General features: G+C 33.8%; 1 protein-coding gene across 1 annotated transcript in view; it reads left to right on the forward strand.

The window, feature by feature from the left end:
• Positions 1-18,641, forward strand: part of Chic2 (cysteine rich hydrophobic domain 2) — a 49,646-nt gene that overhangs the window by 27,488 nt on the left and 3,517 nt on the right. Inside the window, exons 4-5 of the mRNA XM_026385571.2 lie at positions 15,423-15,479; positions 15,646-15,705. Of these exons, the coding sequence (XP_026241356.1) occupies positions 15,423-15,479; positions 15,646-15,705 (117 nt within the window). The remainder of the gene's footprint in view (positions 1-15,422; positions 15,480-15,645; positions 15,706-18,641) is intronic.

Genomic DNA, 18,641 nt, shown 5'->3' on the forward strand with positions numbered 1-18,641 from the left:
TGTTTTACTTAAAGTTTTAGTATATTTAGGGTTACTTCTGAATATCTTTTCTCAATCTCAAATTTACTTATCCAATAACTGTAGGTCACTCTGGTTTAAGATGTATTAGGAGTTGAGAATCTAAACGGCAGAGGGCTGGGTGAGTAGTTCAGTGGTAGACCACTTACCTTACCGATGTGAGATCAGGGTTAAATCCCTAGCACTGAGAATATTATAGAATATTATGGTGGCACCTGCTTATAATCCCAGCAGCTTTGGGAGGTTGAGGCAGGACGATTGTGAGTTTAAAGCCAGCCTCAGCAATTTAGCAAGACACTTAGCAACTCAGACCCTGTCTTTAAATAAAATGTAAAAAAGGGATGTGGCTAAGTGGTTAAACACTCCTGGGTTCAATCTTGAGTGAGAGAAAGAGAGAAGGAGGGAGGGAGAGGGAGGGAAGGGAAGAAAGAAAATTAGATGGAATAAAAAATTAATGGAAGAGGTAAAGAGTAGTGATTTATTTTTTACTTTGAAGCAGCAGGTAGCCTTGAAAATCTTAAAGAACGTCAAGGGAAAGTGAACCAGGAGAAACTAAGCAGAAAGTTAAGTATATTTGTATGTGGGAGGAATTTGAAATATATGCAGTTATACTAATGGTACTGAAAGTTATTGAGAACTTTCAAGCTGATTTCCTCTATATTTGGGATTTGAACATTTGTAGTCATTAATTCTGAATCCTAAACGAGAAAGGCATTGAACATTCAGAAGAAGAATTAGATAAGAAAAATGCCTCTAACATATTGCAGATAATGAAACAAAGCAAAACACATTTGAAAGGATATTATCAATCTGCTCTAATGCCATCCATTTCCCTCCAAATTCTATGATTTTGTCATTTTTTAATGCAGAGTGGGTTATACAAAATTACATACAAGAGGAAGTGAGGGGAAAGGGAAAAATAATACAAGGGGGAGAAATGAATTACAGTAGAGGGGGTAGAGAGAGAAGAGGGGAGGGGAGGGGAGGGGGGATAGTAGAGGATAGGAAAGGCAGCAGAATACAACAGACATGAGTATGTCAATAAGTAAATCAATGGAAGTGTAACTGATGTGATTCTGCAATCTGTATACGGGGTAAAACTGGGAGTTCATAACCCACTTGAATCAAAGTGTGAAATATGATATATCAAGAACTATGTAATGTTGAGCCAAGTGACAGCAGATACACGCGCCTGCAGGGAACGCGGACCGGACCCACTAGGACAGGTCCGGCGGACAGCTGAGGGCTAGGCCCGTCCCCTCCCCCAGTGTCTGCAGGTAGGCGGGGGACTGTGAACAACAGCAGAGCGGGCCCAAAGCCTGGTGAGGGGCGGAACCGGCCCCTCCCCCAGAGCCTGCAAACGAGGCGAACCTGCAACCCATCGGGAGGTTAGGCCCAGCAACCTACGGAGTGACACAGGTGCCCCTGGCGCCTGCTGAGTAGGTGGACCTTTGACCGACCAGCAAAGCAGACCTAGGGCCTGCCAGCATGGTAGATGGTTCACACTAATTGGAGGAGAATCACAACCACTACCTGCCCTGCAAGAGTGATTTTCCAACTATACAAGAGCAATATAAATAAATAGAGGGAAAATATCAAAGACACAACAATTTCACCAAGCAGAAAGAAACGCCAGCGGTATGAAACGACAAGGAAAGAAAGGACCACAGGCAATGCAGGTCAACTCAACTTTAGAAGAGGTAATAGCTGCAACAGATGGAATGTCACATAGAGAGCTCAGGACATACATGCTTCAGATGATCTGGAGTCTCAAGGAAGACATGAGACAGCAAAATCAGACAATGAAAGATCACATCAACAAACAAATCCAGGAAGTAAAAGATCAATTTCACAGGGAGATAGAGGTAATAAAAAAACAAACAAATAGAAATACTAGAAATGCAGGAAACAATAAACCAACTTAAAAACTCAATTGAGAATACTACCAGCAGAGTGGATCACTTAGAAGATAGAACATCAGACAATGAAGACAGAGTATTTCAACTTGAAAAGAACATAGATAGCTCAGCAAGTCTACTAAGAAACCATGAGCAGCACATTCAAGAGCTATGGGATAATATCAAAAGACCAAACTTAAGAGTCATTGGGATACAGGAAGGCACAGAGCTCCAAACCAAAGGATTAAGCAATCTATTCAGTGAAATAATACAAGAAAACTTCCCAGACTTGAAAAATGAGACAGAATCCCAAATCCTAGAAGCCTACAGGACGCCGAATGTGCAAAATCATAAGAGATCCACACCTAGACACATTATAATGAAGATGTCCAACATACAGAATAAGGAGAGAATTTTAAAAGCTACAAGGGAAAGGAAGCAGATTACATTTAGGGGTAAACCAATCAGGATAACAACTGATCTCTCAACACAGACTCTAAAAGCTAGAAGATCCTGGAATAACATATTTCAAACGCTTAAAGAAAATGGATTCCAACCAAGAATCGTGTATCCGGCTAAATTAAGCTTCAGGTTAGAAGATGAAATTAAAACCTTCCATGATAAACAAAAGTTAAAAGAATTCGCAGCTAGAAAACCATCTCTTCAAAAAATCCTTGGCAAAACATTACAGGAAGAGGAAATGGAAAATAACATTGATAACCAACAATGGGAGTTTGGACAGTAAAGGGGGGAAAGTAGTCAAAGAGGATAACAAATCAGGTTTAGTAACATCAATAAACAAATATGGATAGAAGAACAAACCATATCTCAATAATAACCCTAAATGTTAATGGCTTAAACTCGCCAATTAAGAGACACAGGCTAGTAGAATGGATCACAAAACAAGACCCAACAATATGCTGTCTACAGGAGACGCATTTGATAGGAAAAGATGTACATAGACTGAAGGTGAAAGGTTGGGAAAAATCATATCACTCATATGGACCACGGAAACAAGCAGGAGTGTCCATACTCATATCTAATAAAATAGATTTCAAGCCAAAGCTAATCAAAAGGGATAAAGAAGGACACTTCATACTGCTCAAGGGAACCATACACCAACAAGACATAACAATCATAAATATATATGCCCCAAATAATGGTGCAGCCGTGTTCATCAAGCAAACTCTTCTCAAGTTCAAGAGTCTAATAGACCACCATACAATAATCATGGGAGACTTCAACACACCTCTCTCACCACTGGACAGATCTTCCAAACAAAAGTTAAATAAGGAAACTATAGAACTCAATAACACAATTAACAACCTAGACTTAATTGACATATATAGACTATACCACCCAACATCAAGTTGCTACACTTTTTTCTCAGCAGCACATGGAACCTTCTCAAAAATAGACCATATACTATGTCACAGGGCAACTCTTAGACAATACAAAGAGGTACAGATAATACCATGCATCTTGTCTGATCATAATGGAATGAAACTGAAAATCAATGATAAAAGAAGAAAGGAAAAATCAAGCATCACCTGGAGAATGAACAATAGGTTGCTGAGTGATCAATGGGTATTAGAAGACATCAAGGAGGAAATTAAAAAATTCCTAGAGTTAAATGAAAACACAGACACAACATATCGGAATCTTTGGGACACATTGAAAGCAGTTCTAAGAGGAAAATTCATTGCTTGGAGTTCATTCCTCAAAAAAAGAAAAAACCAACAAATAAATGATCTCATACTTCATCTCAAAATCCTAGAAAAAGAAGAGCAAAACAACAGCAAAAGAAGTAGAAGGCAAGAAATAATTAAAATCAGAGCTGAAATTAATGAAATTGAAACAAAAGAAATAATTGAAAAAATTGACAAAACTAAAAGCTAGTTCTTTGAAAAAATAAATAAAATTGACAGACCCTTAGCCATGCTAACGAAGAGAAGAAGAGAGAGAACCCAAATTACTAGCATACGGGATGAAAAAGGCAATATCACAACAGACACTACAGAAAAACAGAAGATAATCAGAAATTACTTTGAATCCTTATACTCCAATAAAATAGAAGATAGTGAAGGCATAGATAAATTCCTTGAGTCTTATGATCTGCCCAGATTGAGCCAGGAGGATATAGACAACCTAAACAGACCAATAACAATAGAGGAAATAGAAGAAACCATCAAAAGACTACCAACTAAGAAAAGCCCAGGACCGGATGGGTATACAGCAGAGTTTTACAGAACCTTTAAAGAGGAACTAACACCAATACTTTTCAAGCTATTTCAGGAAATAGAAAAAGAGGGAGAACTTCCAAATTCATTCTACGAGGCCAACATCACCCTGATTCCGAAACCAGACAAAGACACTTCAAAGAAAGAAAACTACAGACCAATATCTCTAATGAACCTTGATGCAAAAATCCTCAATAAAATTCTGGTGAATCGGATTCAAATACATATCAAAAAAATTATACACCATGATCAAGTAGGATTCATCCCTGGTATGCAAGGTTGGTTCAATATACGGAAATCAATAAATGTTATCCACCACATCAATAGACTTAAAAATAAGAACCATATGATCATCTCGATAGATGCAGAAAAAGCTTTCGACAAAGTACAGCATCCCTTTATGTTCAAAACTCTAGAAATATTAGGGATAACTGGATCATACCTCAACATTGTAAAAGCAATCTATGATAAGCCACAGGCCAGCATCATTCTGAATGGAGAAAAATTGAAGGCATTCCCTCTAAGATCTGGTACAAGACAGGGATGCCCTCTCTCACCACTTCTGTTCAACATAGTCCTCGAAACACTGGCCAGAGCAATAAGGCAGACGAAAGAAATTAAAGGCATAAAAATAGGAAAAGAAGAGCTTAAATTATCACTATTTGCAGATGATATGATTCTATACCTAGCAGACCCAAAAGGGTCTACAAAGAAGCTATTAGAGCTAATAAATGAATTCAGCAAAGTGGCAGGATATAAGATCAACACGCATAAATCAAAGGCGTTCCTGTATATGAGCGACAAATCCTCTGAAACGGAAATGAGGACAACTACTCCATTCACAATATCCCCCCAAAAAATAAAATACTTGGGAATCAACCTAACAAAAGAGGTGAAAGATTTATACAATGAAAATTACAGAACCCTAAAGAAAGACATAGAAGAAGACCTTAGAAGATGGAAAAATATACCCTGCTCATGGATAGGCAGAACTAACATCATCAAAATGGCGATACTACCAAAAGTCCTATATAAGTTCAATGCAATGCCAATCAAAATCCCAACAGCATATCTTGTAGAAATCGATAAAAGAATCATGAAATTCATGTGGAATAATAAAAGACCCAGAATAGCAAAAACAATACTAAGCAGGAAGTGTGAATCAGGCGGTATAGCGATACCAGACTTCAAACTATACTACAGAGCAATAGTAACAAAAACAGCATGGTACTGGTACCAAAATAGGCGGGTGGACCAATGGTACAGAATTGAGGACACAGTAACCAATCCACAAAACTACAACTATCTTATTTTTGATAAAGGGGCTAAAAGCATGAAATGGAGGAAAGATAGCATCTTCAACAAATGGTGCTGGGAAAACTGGAAATCCATTTGCACCAAAATGAATCTGAATCCCTATCTCTCGCCGTGCACAAAAGTTAACTCAAAATGGATCAAGGAGCTTGATATTAAATCAGAGACATGGCATCTGATAGAAGAAAAAGTTGGCTACGACCTACATGCTGTGGGGTCGGGCTCCAAATTCCTCAATAGGACACCCATAGCGCTAGAGTTAACAAATAGAATCAACAAATGGGACTTACTCAAACTAAAAAGTTTTTTCTCAGCAAAAGAAACAATAAGAGAGATAAACAGGGAGCCTACATCCTGGGAACAAATCTTTACTCCACACACTTCAGATAGAGCCCTAATAACCAGAATATACAAAGAACTCAAAAAATTAGACAATAAGATAACAAATAACCCAATCAATAAATGGGCCAAGGACCTGAACAGACACTTCTCAGAGGAGGACATACAATCAATCAACAAGTACATGAAAAAATGCTCACCATCACTAGCAGTCAGAGAAATGCAAATCAAAACTACCCTAAGATACCATCTCACTCCAGTAAGACTGGCAGCCATTAGGAAGTCAAACAACAATAAGTGCTGGAGAGGATGTGGGGAAAAGGGCACTCTTGTTCATTGCTGGTGGGACTGCAAATTGGTGCAGCCAATTTGGAAAGCAGTATGGAGATTTCTCGGAAAGCTGGGAATGGAACCACCATTCGACCCAGCTATTCCCCTTCTCGGTCTATTCCCTAAAGCCCTAACAAGAGCATGCTACAGGGACACTGCTACATCGATGTTCATAGCAGCTCAATTCACGATAGCAAGACTGTGGAACCAGCCTAGATGCCCTTCAATAGATGAATGGATAAAAAAAATGTGGCATTTATATACTATGGAGTATTATTCTGCATTAAAAAATGACAAAATCATAGAATTTGGAGGAAAATGGATGGCATTAGAGCAGATTATGCTAAGTGAAGCTAGTCAATCTTTAAAAAACAAATACCAAATGACTCCTTTGATATAAGGGGAGTAAACAAGGACAGGGTAGGGACGAAGAGCTTGAGAAGAAGATTTACATTAAACAGGGATGAGAGGTGGGAGGGAAAGGGAATGAGAAGGGAAATTGCATGGAAATGGAAGGCGATCCTCAGGGTTATACAAAATGTCATATAAGAGGAAAGGAGGGGCAAGACAAGATAATACAAATGGAAGAAATGATTTACAGTAGAAGGGGTAGAGAAAGAAAAGGGGAGGGGAGGGGAGGGGAGGGGCGGGGGGATAGTAGAGAATAGGACAGACAGCAGAATACATCAGACACTAAAAAGGCAATATGTCAAGCAATGGAAGGGAAACTGATATGATACAGCAATTTGTATATGGGGTAAAAGGGGGAGTTCATAATCCACATGAATCAAACTGTGTAATATGATGTATTAAGAACTATGTAATGTTATGAACGACCAATAAAAAAAAAAAAAAAGAAAAAGTAGAATTCAAATTACAAAGCCTTCTATTGGTCTCACTAGCTGAAGTGAAATCTGGCCACTTTATTATGATGTGGGTTCAATGTCATTCCCCCATAGGGAATACTAAATGCAAACCCAAACCAAAAACCTGGGGGAAATAAAAATTCTTCAAGGTGTCAAAAAAAAAAAAAAAAAAAAAGAACTATGTAATGTTTTGAACAACCAATTTAAAAAAAAAGTATGACATTCCACAGCAAAAAAAAAAAAAGAAAGGATATTATCAAAATTTTAGTGAAGTAGGACTCCTGAAAAATTTCTAATGAACAAGGCATAATGAATGAAGTATATTCTAGTAATACACTGTTATTATTGATTGAAGATATAGTGCTAACCTTTTTTTAAAAGAATGCTACCCAGTTTGCTTTATTTTAGTAAATATATTTATAAGGATTTTAATTTGCTTTGATGATCTTAATCTTTTACTCTTCTTTTTTGACTTTTACATGCTTTTATTAAGTTCTGAAACACCTGGTCTTTGTTGTAGTGGAAAAGTTCATTCCAATACATTTATACATTAAAAGTTGAAGGTAAAGTGATAGATTTAGCAATTTGAAATACAATTTTCAGAAATTTGCAACAAGAAAACCTGGAAAAAACAACAACTTGAATTCTAAGTTTGTGTATTTAAATTAGAAATATCTTAGTTTTACATTTAAGAAAATCTAACACATAATTTTAGATTTTTTTTTTTTAAAGAGAGAGTGAGAGAGAGAGGGGGACAGAGAGAGAGAGAGAGAATTTTAACATTTATTTATTTTTTCTTAGTTCTCGGCGGACACAACATCTTCCTTTGTATGTGGTGCTGAGGATCGAACCCGGGCCGCACGCACGCCAGGCGAGCGCGCTACCGCTTGAGCCACATCCCCAGCCCCATAATTTTAGATTTTTGACATTTACATGTAATATAATTTAAGGTGTAATGGCTTATAATACCAGTTACTCCAAGTCACTAAATTCCTGATATTTGTATAACTTAAAATATGTTGCTTAAAAAGTAAAATCTGTATTGACATACAGTGGAATAATAGACTTCAAGAAGCAAATGAAGAGGAGAATAATTATTATATGCTTACAAGGCAGAAAATATATATTCTCCTTTAATTTTCACAAAAATCCTATGTGGTAAATATCATGGTAGCATCTAGTAATCATTGAGTGTTTTCTGTATCTCAGGGATTGAGTTAACCAATTTATTTGTATTGTATACTTCCCCAAATTCCAGGAGTAGAGACATTCATATTATTCCTATTTTAAGACTCAGAAATCAAGTAACCTGTTTGAGGTTTCTCAGTTTTTACTAGAGAAATTTAGCAATTTGAAAGATTTCTCAAGTTAGAAAATTCAGGTTCATAATAGTAGGTTATAATTTACCTAAATTTATCTAGTTGATAAATGGCAATAGCATATAAGCATTGTTTTGTCATTTTCCAATGATAAATGCTCTATTTAGTTTTTCACAGCTTTACTGTTACAATTTTTTTCTATCTTTTGCATTTATTGAAGCTACAACCAATAAAGGAAAGAGACTGTAAAACAGGTAAAGTGGATATGGGATAAAAGTATATTTTAATAAGATTTTATACATCTCAGAGTTGATGTATTGCTTTTACTGTTCAAGTCTTATAAAAAATAAATGAAAACGAACAGACCTGTCTTTGAAAAATTTTTTGCTTCCTACTCCCTAGCAAATACACACTCATGATTTCCGATAAAGCTCTTTTTTCACTAATGTTGCATTCTTTTTTTTGAAACATGTATTTACTCTCAGAGTGATTAAAAATGACATGTAATAAGTGCCATGCAAAGTTGGAAAGATGAAAAGAAGAATCAGGTTTTCCTCTAACCCTACTTTAGGTTGTGAAGTTTTTTGTTTTTGGTTTTTTTTTTTTTTTTTTTGCCTCTTCTTCACTTGCAGTAAAGAAATCTTATTTCATTCACTTTGCAAAAGTGGTCTCATACAAGATTTCTTACAACTAGAGGAATACATTTATTGCTATTTCATTTTAAAGACTGTTCTAGCCTTGAAAGGTAGAAAACTGGTTCTTATATAAATTGAGATCATTGGTGTGAACAGCACTGAGAACTTGTTTTTAATTAGGGTAAAAACGTGTTTCTAAATTCTCATTATAAAGAGGATACTGATAAAAGTGTAAGTTTGAGCCTTAAATTTACAGAGGTGGCAATGGGACTTCATAAAAATGTGTTAGAATTCTTAGAAAATGTGTTTTTCTCAAATCTGGCTGACTTGCAGTTCTGTAGCATGGTATTATTGATGTGGTAGTTTATAGGAAGATTTGTCTTCCTGTCACCAATCTGTTGTTAACCAGTCCAGTGAGATTTTTTACTATCAAATATTATGCTTTCTAATTCTAGGATGCCCATTTCATGTTTTATAGATTACACTTCCCTTTTTAAATTCTCTGTTTTTTTTCCATCTGTCTTTACTCTCTGTTTTTTTGGATATTAATTAATCATAATTTTAGGGTCAGTAAGTAATAATTTGGTTGGTGACTTAAATAATTTGCATGCCATAGATACATTATTTGTCTCAAGATCATCTGTTAAATCTGACACATTCTTTACAAACTCAATAGCTCTCTAATAGGTACCACAGAAAAAGTATGAGGTTGTAGGCCATATTAATTTTCAAATCCTAGCTCCTCTGTTTCCTAATGTAGCTTTAATGTTTCTTGACCTCTCTAAGGTTCAGTTCTTACATGTAAAATGAAAGTAATACAATCTACCTTATAGGTTTTGTTGTGCAGGTTAATAAATAAGGTAACAAAAGGAATATACTAGCATGGGTCAGACCCCATCTCAGGTTCCATGAACAATATATCTTAATCCATTCATCCATTCTTATTTCTCCAGTTGTCTCTTTTAATCAATGAACAGTTGATTTTTTTTTTTTAAACTGCTTTTCTACTTCTTGGTCCTAAACACTGATTCATCCTTTAAAAATTATATTTAGTTTTTCAAAAAGTCCCTGTAGTAGTACTTATTTGGTGAAATTAATTTGTCTTATGAATAGTTCTTTAAATTTTCTGCTTTCAGTTGAAATTCAGTTTTAGTTTCCTGAAACATTATTAGTATTTTGTTAAATGTAACTGGGATTTAATGGATCACTCCCTTGAAATTTTGTGCAACATTTTGTATTTCTGTATATGTGCCTCTTTTTCTGGAGAAAGAGTCTGTTAACTTTCATCATTTATAAAATGGTGTAATTTTAAAAGTTATGAGCCACTCACTAGCCTAGCTCATAAACTCTTGATGAAATTCAGTTTAATCATACATTACTCAAGATTAGCACCTATAAGTGATGGCTCAGTGCTGCCTCGAGGATATTTTTGATCCACAAATGTTAGCAGTTGTTTAGCTTATCTCTAACAGAGGTACTTTTTCTTCTTCTTTTTTGCAATTATGGGGATGGAACTCAGGACTTCTTCAGGCTTCACAAGTGCTGTACCCCTGAACTACATCCCCAGCCCCAACAATACTACTTTTTAACAAACATTACTAAAAACTTTATTCTAATGATACTTTAGTGGATATTTTAGTATATCTAGATTATTTGAAATTCAGTGTTCACATTACAATTTTTAAAAGGAGCTTTTATGTAGAGGAAGGGAATTTGGTTAAAAATTCCTTTGAGCAATTCATACATATTCTTGTTATATGGTTGGTAATCCAAGTTTTTCGTATGTCATAATTTTGAGATACGACATAGAATTTTCTGCACATAATTGGAATATAAGATTTAACATTAATCCAGAACAAACAGAAGTAAATCAAGTAATTTTCTCTTTAGTTCTCCAAAGTTAAAATAATCCATTCCAAATCATGTTTTCCTTCTAATAACTTATAACTAAAAATATTGTTTCACTTATTTTAACAATTTCAGTTTGTAGTGAAGTCTAAATATGTGTAATTCTTATTTGAAAAACATTTAAAAGATAAAAATAAGATTATGAATACATTTAAAGCATTTTAGTTAAAGCTTAATGAATTATACTTTTAGAAGTTTAAAATTCAAAATTTGTTTTAAATAAGAAATTGAACGTTTGAAATTTGGCTTTGACATTCTCTGATGTTATGAATAAATCCAATTCAAATAAACCTGTAAGTAGTGAACTTTATCTATAGAGAAAAAGTTAGTTAAATGAAATTGTAAAAATATTTTATAATCAAATTTGAGGTTTTTTAGGAAATCCTGATTTTCTATTTCAGTAATTTAGGTTTTCACAGTGTTTCATACTTTTTTTTTTTTAAACTATTGTAAGCTTACTTTATATTCTTTTTTGGAACTTACAGGGTATGTCATATCTAACCTTGTTGATTAGTCACCTAAGTAAGTTGTTTTGTGCATTGTTCATATCCTTTGACTTCTCTTGCAGTTCTCATGTTTTGGCTTATTCCCACAGTTTTACCAAACATTTCAAAGCAACCAAGCACAACAAGAGTAGAAGCCAAAATGTTTCTCCTTATGGTACTACTGCTTATTACTCAATTTAAATCTATTTAACGTATATTTATTAATTGAATTATGTTTTTTAATCTCTTGTTATTTTAAGAGGCTATATTAGAAGTAACTCACTAATAAGGAAAATAAAACCACCAAGATGTTGAAATGAAGAAATATGTTGTTACTGTTTTAAAAGGGAGGGCCTTCAAAATGAACTCTCAAGGGAGATGGGTGGGAGTCCAGATGCTTGAAGCTGTCCTCTTCCAGGTTAGTGACATGACATTCTCACAAAAAGTTGTTTTGCTTACGTGGTGTAAGTTGGTGGTCCTGGTATTTTTAATTAAAGAATCCATCATAAAATTAGATTTCTTATTGATCATCTTAAGCAGAAGGACTGAGGATTCCTTGGTAAAGAACCACTAACCTGTCCTCTCACCCCCAGGGTGTAGGCACTGAAAAGGATTAAGGCCCACTGTAGGGAACCTTGTACTGAAGCCTGCACTGCCCTTTCCCCTGTTCTTTCAGCTAAATAGAAGATCCTTAGTTCCCATGACTATCAATTCGGGGCTTTTCACAAGCACTAAATTCTTTAAAGAAAATTAAGATGACTTATTTTTAAAAGCTAGCCTAGAAAGATAATGTTTTATTGGTATTTTTTGTGGCAGGCCTCTACATATTTTTTTCTAATGGTTTAATTTGTTTTATTTTGAAACTTGGAGGTCAATATAGACATTTAAATTCCAGGACAGTTTTTATATGATTAAGTTTGCTTGTCCAGTTAGTTACGGTAGAGTTTGGCAATTAGAAATAGAAATTAGAAATAGATCTCTGATAGTCCTGTGGACATAAACTCTTAACTTTTATTTCTAAATGACTGCAATTGAAGTTTGAAAGCTTTGAAATTGCTTTTATAAATGCTTAAGTGTCATTTTTTTCATGATCTGTCAAATTGGTATTGAATTTAATCTTGAAAATATATTTTGATTTTGTTAACTAAAATTAATTGCAGAGTATTAAACATTCTCAGTAGTTACAGCTTTTTTTTTTTCCGTTTAATTTGAGCTTTTGTTGCTACTAACAAATAATTTGTGGCACAGTTTCTTTTCTTTCTTTTTTTTTATTTTTTAATCTCTGCTAGAATCTACATACTTGTCACCTTAGTGTGCAAGAAATGTTCCACTCAAATCAAGGGTTCTTTCTGGTTTTGTATGTTCTCACCTGCTCCTCACTGTAAATCATTGAGATGTCAAGTGCAATGATTAATTAAGCTGCACGTGCAAGTGCCTTTTTTTTTCACCTGTCAAGCAGGAAAGAAGTCTTATAGCAAGATTAGATGGTGCTAATTCACAGCTTTTACTTCAGACTGTCAAGTGTGTAGAAATATTGTATATTTAGATGCTTATTCAGAATGTAGCATAGCAGGGTTTGTTTGGTTTAGAATTCTTAAATATTTTAAGACACAATTACTATAACAAACCCTATCGTTAAACTCTCAATTAGAGGCAAAGAATAAATTCAGAATTCCTACATAAGTATTTTGGAATTTTAGGTTCATACTTTGTAATTATGTAATTATTTTTTATTCAAATACTGGTAGTTGATGTAAGTTATGTAAAGGAAATATTTTAAAGTTTTAAATTGTGTTTGTATATGTGTATGTATATATATATATATATATGCATCATAAAGAATTCCATTTTCATAATGTAGATTTTCATGGATTTAAATTTCTGATGCAATAAGATGATGCTAACAATATTATTTTCTTTAAGTAATAAATATTTGCAAAGTGCAGTGTTAAGCTTTTGGATTCTATTTTTGTGTGTTAATATAAAACAATAGACTTGGAAAGCTAGTTCTCTCTCCCTACCCTGTTTCTTTCAACACCCCCTCCAACCTTTAAACCATCAGTAAAAGTAAAACCTCAAATTGTATAGTAATCTTAATCTATTATTAAAAGGTCCTAGAAAGGAAGATTACAAGGTAGATTCAGGTTTTGAATCGGTTTTACCATTGGTTTAGCAGCGGGTGGGCAGGCAGATGCCTGCTCATAGTAGAACCTATTGCCATTTTTCACCATTGATAGAGTAGCCTTTCAGAGTCAATGAGCTCTGTCAATGTGAGCTTGTCAAGGCTACAACTTCATAGACCTGAGAGGCGGTTTGAGAGGTCAGCCCTTTTCAGGTTCGCTGTGATGCAAATGAACTTTAATGCTTAAACAACTATTGGAATTTTTATGTCTGCTCCTTGTTCTTTTTTCTTCACAAAGTCATTGACGAGACATTCAGTGCTTTTTAAATTGGAAGTTGCATTGTGCTAAAGACCTAGTACAGATTTACGGAGGGCTGAAAGCAGTTAGATCATGTTCTTTTCATGGTGCGATTAGAATCAAATCGATTTCCCTACAGCCTTCAGCATTCAGATGGCAATTTTAACAAAGCTTGGGGGCTAGACAAGGGACAAAACGACTGAACTGAATGTTAATTACACTCTGCAGCCTTATTTTCTTTTGATTTGGGGCTGACTGGCAACTAAATTAACAAAAAGTGTGACCATAACTGCTGCCCTATTTTCATTTAAAAGGAGAGCTGCCTCTAAAAGGCTATCTTTACAAAGAAACAAGTGAGGTCTGCTGATCATTGTTAACAAGGGCACTTTTTTTTTCTTTAAAATTCTTGCCAAAAAGACTGTTCAAAAAAAGTAATGTAATAAATTAGTCATTGGTGTATTATCACCCAGAAAGGTAGTTGATTTTCTGATTTCTATGGCCTAAGCTTGGAAAATTTAAGACAGTAGTGGTAATTCGTTGGTAGCTATGAATTATAATTGGCACTTACGTGATTTTGGTATGTTTTTAGCATGTTCAACATGCTAAAAGGTAATATTAGAACTAGATTACAATAAATATTTAAATAAATATTAATCTTTTACTATGTAACATTAAAATTCAAAATCAACTTGATCCTAAAAATTTTCATCTAGCTCATCATTGTTTGACAGGCATTACATATTTGATTATTAGTATTTATTTACAGTTGTACCATATTAATAGCGGTAGATGCTTTTTTCCTTCTTTCTCAAGAAAACTGCAGCTGCACCAAGTTGCAGTTGATCCTTGTGGCAATACTATCACTTTTGCACCTGCAGCTGTGTCAGTCTCATCTTAACACCTGGCATCATGAATTATACTCTCCTTTATTCATCCTTCCAAACAAGAAACATTTCCTGCTGCATATATATACTGGAACAATCAAGTGAAGTGAATTTCTCAGTTGATTCTTTAAAGAGTACCATGTATTAAGAATTTGGTTTGACTACCAGACACTACTTTTATATTGGTTTGAACAAAATTTTGACTTTGTTTAGAAACTCTAACTGGAATAATTAATATTTTTTAAAAATGTAGACATTATTTTAAAGTATGATGTTAAAATTAGTTTGAATTTTATAGTTTGGTGGGTTTTTTTCTTTAAAAATGTTCAGTTATTTCATTTTAAGATTTACCCTAAAGGGCTTTTGCATTTTGTTAGTTAATATTTAAATTATCCTTGTTTTAAAGTATTAAGGGCCTTTGTAACTATGTAAATATTACAAAAGTATTTTTGGAAGAACTTAGAACTTAAACATATATCATTTGGCAGATAAATAATATTTTAGACGTTGATACTTTGAAATCAGAAGCTAGTAAATTTGAAACAGTTAAAAAATACATATGCAAATAAACCAAAGTGTATGTTCATTTAAAAAGTACTGTTTCTGTTCAGGTTTCTATTTCATGCTAGAACATTGATAGTGGTATACGCCATCTTATACTCAGTCACTGTCATGTTCTTCTCCCCTTTTCACACAAAAAGCAGCTGCAAAACAAAGTTTTTCTGAAACCAGTCAAGAGTAAACTTTTTCCTCATTTGTCTTCCAGACACGAAGATCGATTGAGAAGTTATTAGAATGGGAAAACAATAGGTTATACCACAAGGTGAGTACCACAGGGAGCAGCTTCGTACTGTTGGGGTCTGAATTGCACAGTATGGAAACAGATGCTTTTGTTGAACTAAAAATATGAAAGGTGGACAAATGGGTTAGTCTGTGTGCTGCAATAAAATAGAGCTCATTTTTCTTCTTTTACTCTCCTACTTGTCTAGCTGTGCTTGCACTGGAGACTGAGCAAAAGGAAATGTGAAACGAATAACATGATGGAATATGTAAGTTAAAGGGCTGTTTTGTGAGTTTCTCTATTAAATGATCATTTATTTTGCTTCTGATCTTATTCTTTCCATGATTATTAATCAGCAAAGGTGTCAGGAGCTTAATCTCCTGAGTGCAAGGATTTTCTACGCTTCACAGATGCATGGGTTTCATGTGCAAGCCTGATTTATAAAGTTATGAATGACTTGAAAACAAGGCTTCACTGTGTTCTGAAAAATAATAAATTAATTGCCAAGATAAAATAGCCTGAACATGTGTTGATGGAGTGTGAAATTTTAAATGCTGTATAAAGAATAACCACAACTTTGGTTACGCAGCAAGTCAGATATGGCTTTTTTATATAATGCTAATCAAGTTTCCAAGTATGGAAGAAAACCTTTCAGCCAAGTCATTGGAGCTTAAGAAACCTTTAGCCTTTATAGACTTTAACTGCCAGTATACCTCAGTGGCCTTTAGAGAATCTTTCAAAGTGTTATTAGAATATTGCTTTGTGAAAATTATCTTAAAAGTAAGCAGGAAAGGAGATGCTGATCATTCTGTGTTTTTTCTTTAAAAGATAGTTAATTTTGAATGTATATACAATTTATTTTAGAACTTTAAAATGACTCCTTGATTTACTTGGACAATTGTTTTCCTTTTGAAAAGTTGAAAATAACTATAGGAAATTATGAATCTTTATTTTCTTCCTGAACTTGAGTGTTTTGTTTTAAATATGGAAAGGTTATTACATTAAAAGAAAAAGATCTAAGGAAGAGTTAATTGTTGAAAATTAAAACCACAGCCTTTGTGAAGTACCTGTTATAACATTTCTGATGAATTTTGTCTTTTCTTTGAAACAATATAACCATCATAGATTGTATGTGTGTATAAAAGATTGATTAAAATAGTGTTTAAATAGTTGGAAATTATCATAAAATCATTTTTCTCTATTAGCATTTTCCGGTTCTTTCATTAACATGTCGTCAAATCCCATTTCTAGCCTTGAACAAAAAAGATATTTTTAAGTGTCTTTTTTTTTTCCATAAACTAGCTCTATTCAATGAACAGAATAATGTAGATTTTCTTTATCTATTATATCAAACATGTTAATTTATGATGATGAGAAAGACACTTGATACTTCTTTATAATCATAAGAAAAGCACATTTGAGTAACTTGTTTTAAGGTTGACCTATGAAAATATTAGTCATATTTTTTTATTATAGATAGTAAGAGGGTTTTGTGTACACATTTTGTGGGGAGGAATAGATATTTAGGAGATTTAAGGGATTTTGTAAGAAATATTTGCTACATCTGTAAATCCAAACAAATAAGCTTAAGTTGGAGGCATTAATTATTTTTGTACATTTCTAAATTTACTTTGAAAAAGAAAACATCTAAATTATACCTGAGTTTGGAATATAAATCAGTGATAAGAGCACTTACCTAAATGCTCAAGGCCTTTGTTTGATCCCCAGCACTAAGAAAAAAAAAAAAAATTATTTCCAATGCTGTAATTTTCAAGTAGGGTATATGAATTTTTAAAAAAGATTTCATGACTTTTTTTTTATTAACCAAAATTAAAATAATTTAGTAACTTCTAAAACATTCTGAACTTTATGCTTTGTTTGGAAAATAGTTTACCTTGAATTTTTAGATAATTAAGCATTTCTAAAATGATTGTATTATATTATCATAGAGGATACCTAGAAGAGTAGTAAAACAAAAAAAAAATTTTAAAAATTGCTAACAAAGAATGTGATTTTGATAGCTAAAAGCAAAAATAACATAGCTTCAAAAAGTCCCTAAGGGGGCTGGGGATGTGGCTCAAGCGGTAGCGCGCTCGCCTGGCATGCGTGCGGCCCAGGTTTGATCCTCAGCACCACATACAAAGATGTTGTGTCCACCGGGAAAAAAAAAAAAAACTAAAAAATAAATATTAAAAAAAATGTCCCTTAAGTTAAAATAGCATATAATCCAGTAAGAAGAGAGTGAATGCCCCCTTACCTAAGGAACTCAAGCCTTTCTTGTCACGTAGCCTTCCTTCCCTCAGCTTTTCTATAACTTACAGAAATGTCATTTATTAGTTAAAAAGAAAAATAATTCTTCCTGATTGTATTTTGAATTTCGGAGATAATCTAGAAAAAATACCAACTTTATACTAATTTTTCTTTATTCAGATACAATAGAGGGATATGATTTAGAAGAAACAAGTACCCAATTTTTATGAGAGCTTGTTGAAGGAAAAGAGTTTTGTAGGACATGTTTTTTAAAAACTAATGGTAATTCAGTGGGTTGTGATTCGTTCAGCTATAATCTCAGCTGTTCAAAGCTGAGGCAGGAGGATCCCAGGTTTTAGTCCAGTCTGGGCAATTTAGGGAGACCCTGGAAAAGAAACCAGTAGAACTCAAGGGAATACAAAGTTTCCTAGTTCAAATGGATTAACATGTAAATGTGTTCAGATTTGGAGATCATATCAAGACACACACAAAAAAAATAATTTCTGAAAAAAATAATTGACATGCTCACCAAACTTGGAAATTGTTCAGATTAAATGCCTTTTCAGTCAGCAATAGTCCATACAGAGATGGAGCAAGGGAGAGAGTTAAATTAAAATTTAAGATGACTCAAGTTCAGAATAAAAATTAGCTGTCATCAACTTGTATGTTTTTGTATTGTTGTTTTTTGCTTTTGGTTTTTTCTTTTAGTTTCCTATTAAAAGTTCCTTTGAAACAAACACATTTTAATCTTTTTTATTTTTCCCCTTTGATGGTACTGGGGATTGAACCCCGTGCCTTATGCATGCAAGGCAAGCACTCTACCAACTGAACTATATCCCCAGCTCCAAATTTTAATTAATTTTGCTAACTCAAGAAGAAAAAGTCTTTAAAAAATTAAAAGAAGTAGAAAGACCAGTATCCTGTGGTAAAATGAGAACATCTAAAACTTACAGA

This window comes from Urocitellus parryii, chromosome 10 (assembly GCF_045843805.1).
Source record: "Urocitellus parryii isolate mUroPar1 chromosome 10, mUroPar1.hap1, whole genome shotgun sequence".
Classification (NCBI taxonomy): domain Eukaryota; kingdom Metazoa; phylum Chordata; class Mammalia; order Rodentia; family Sciuridae; genus Urocitellus; species Urocitellus parryii.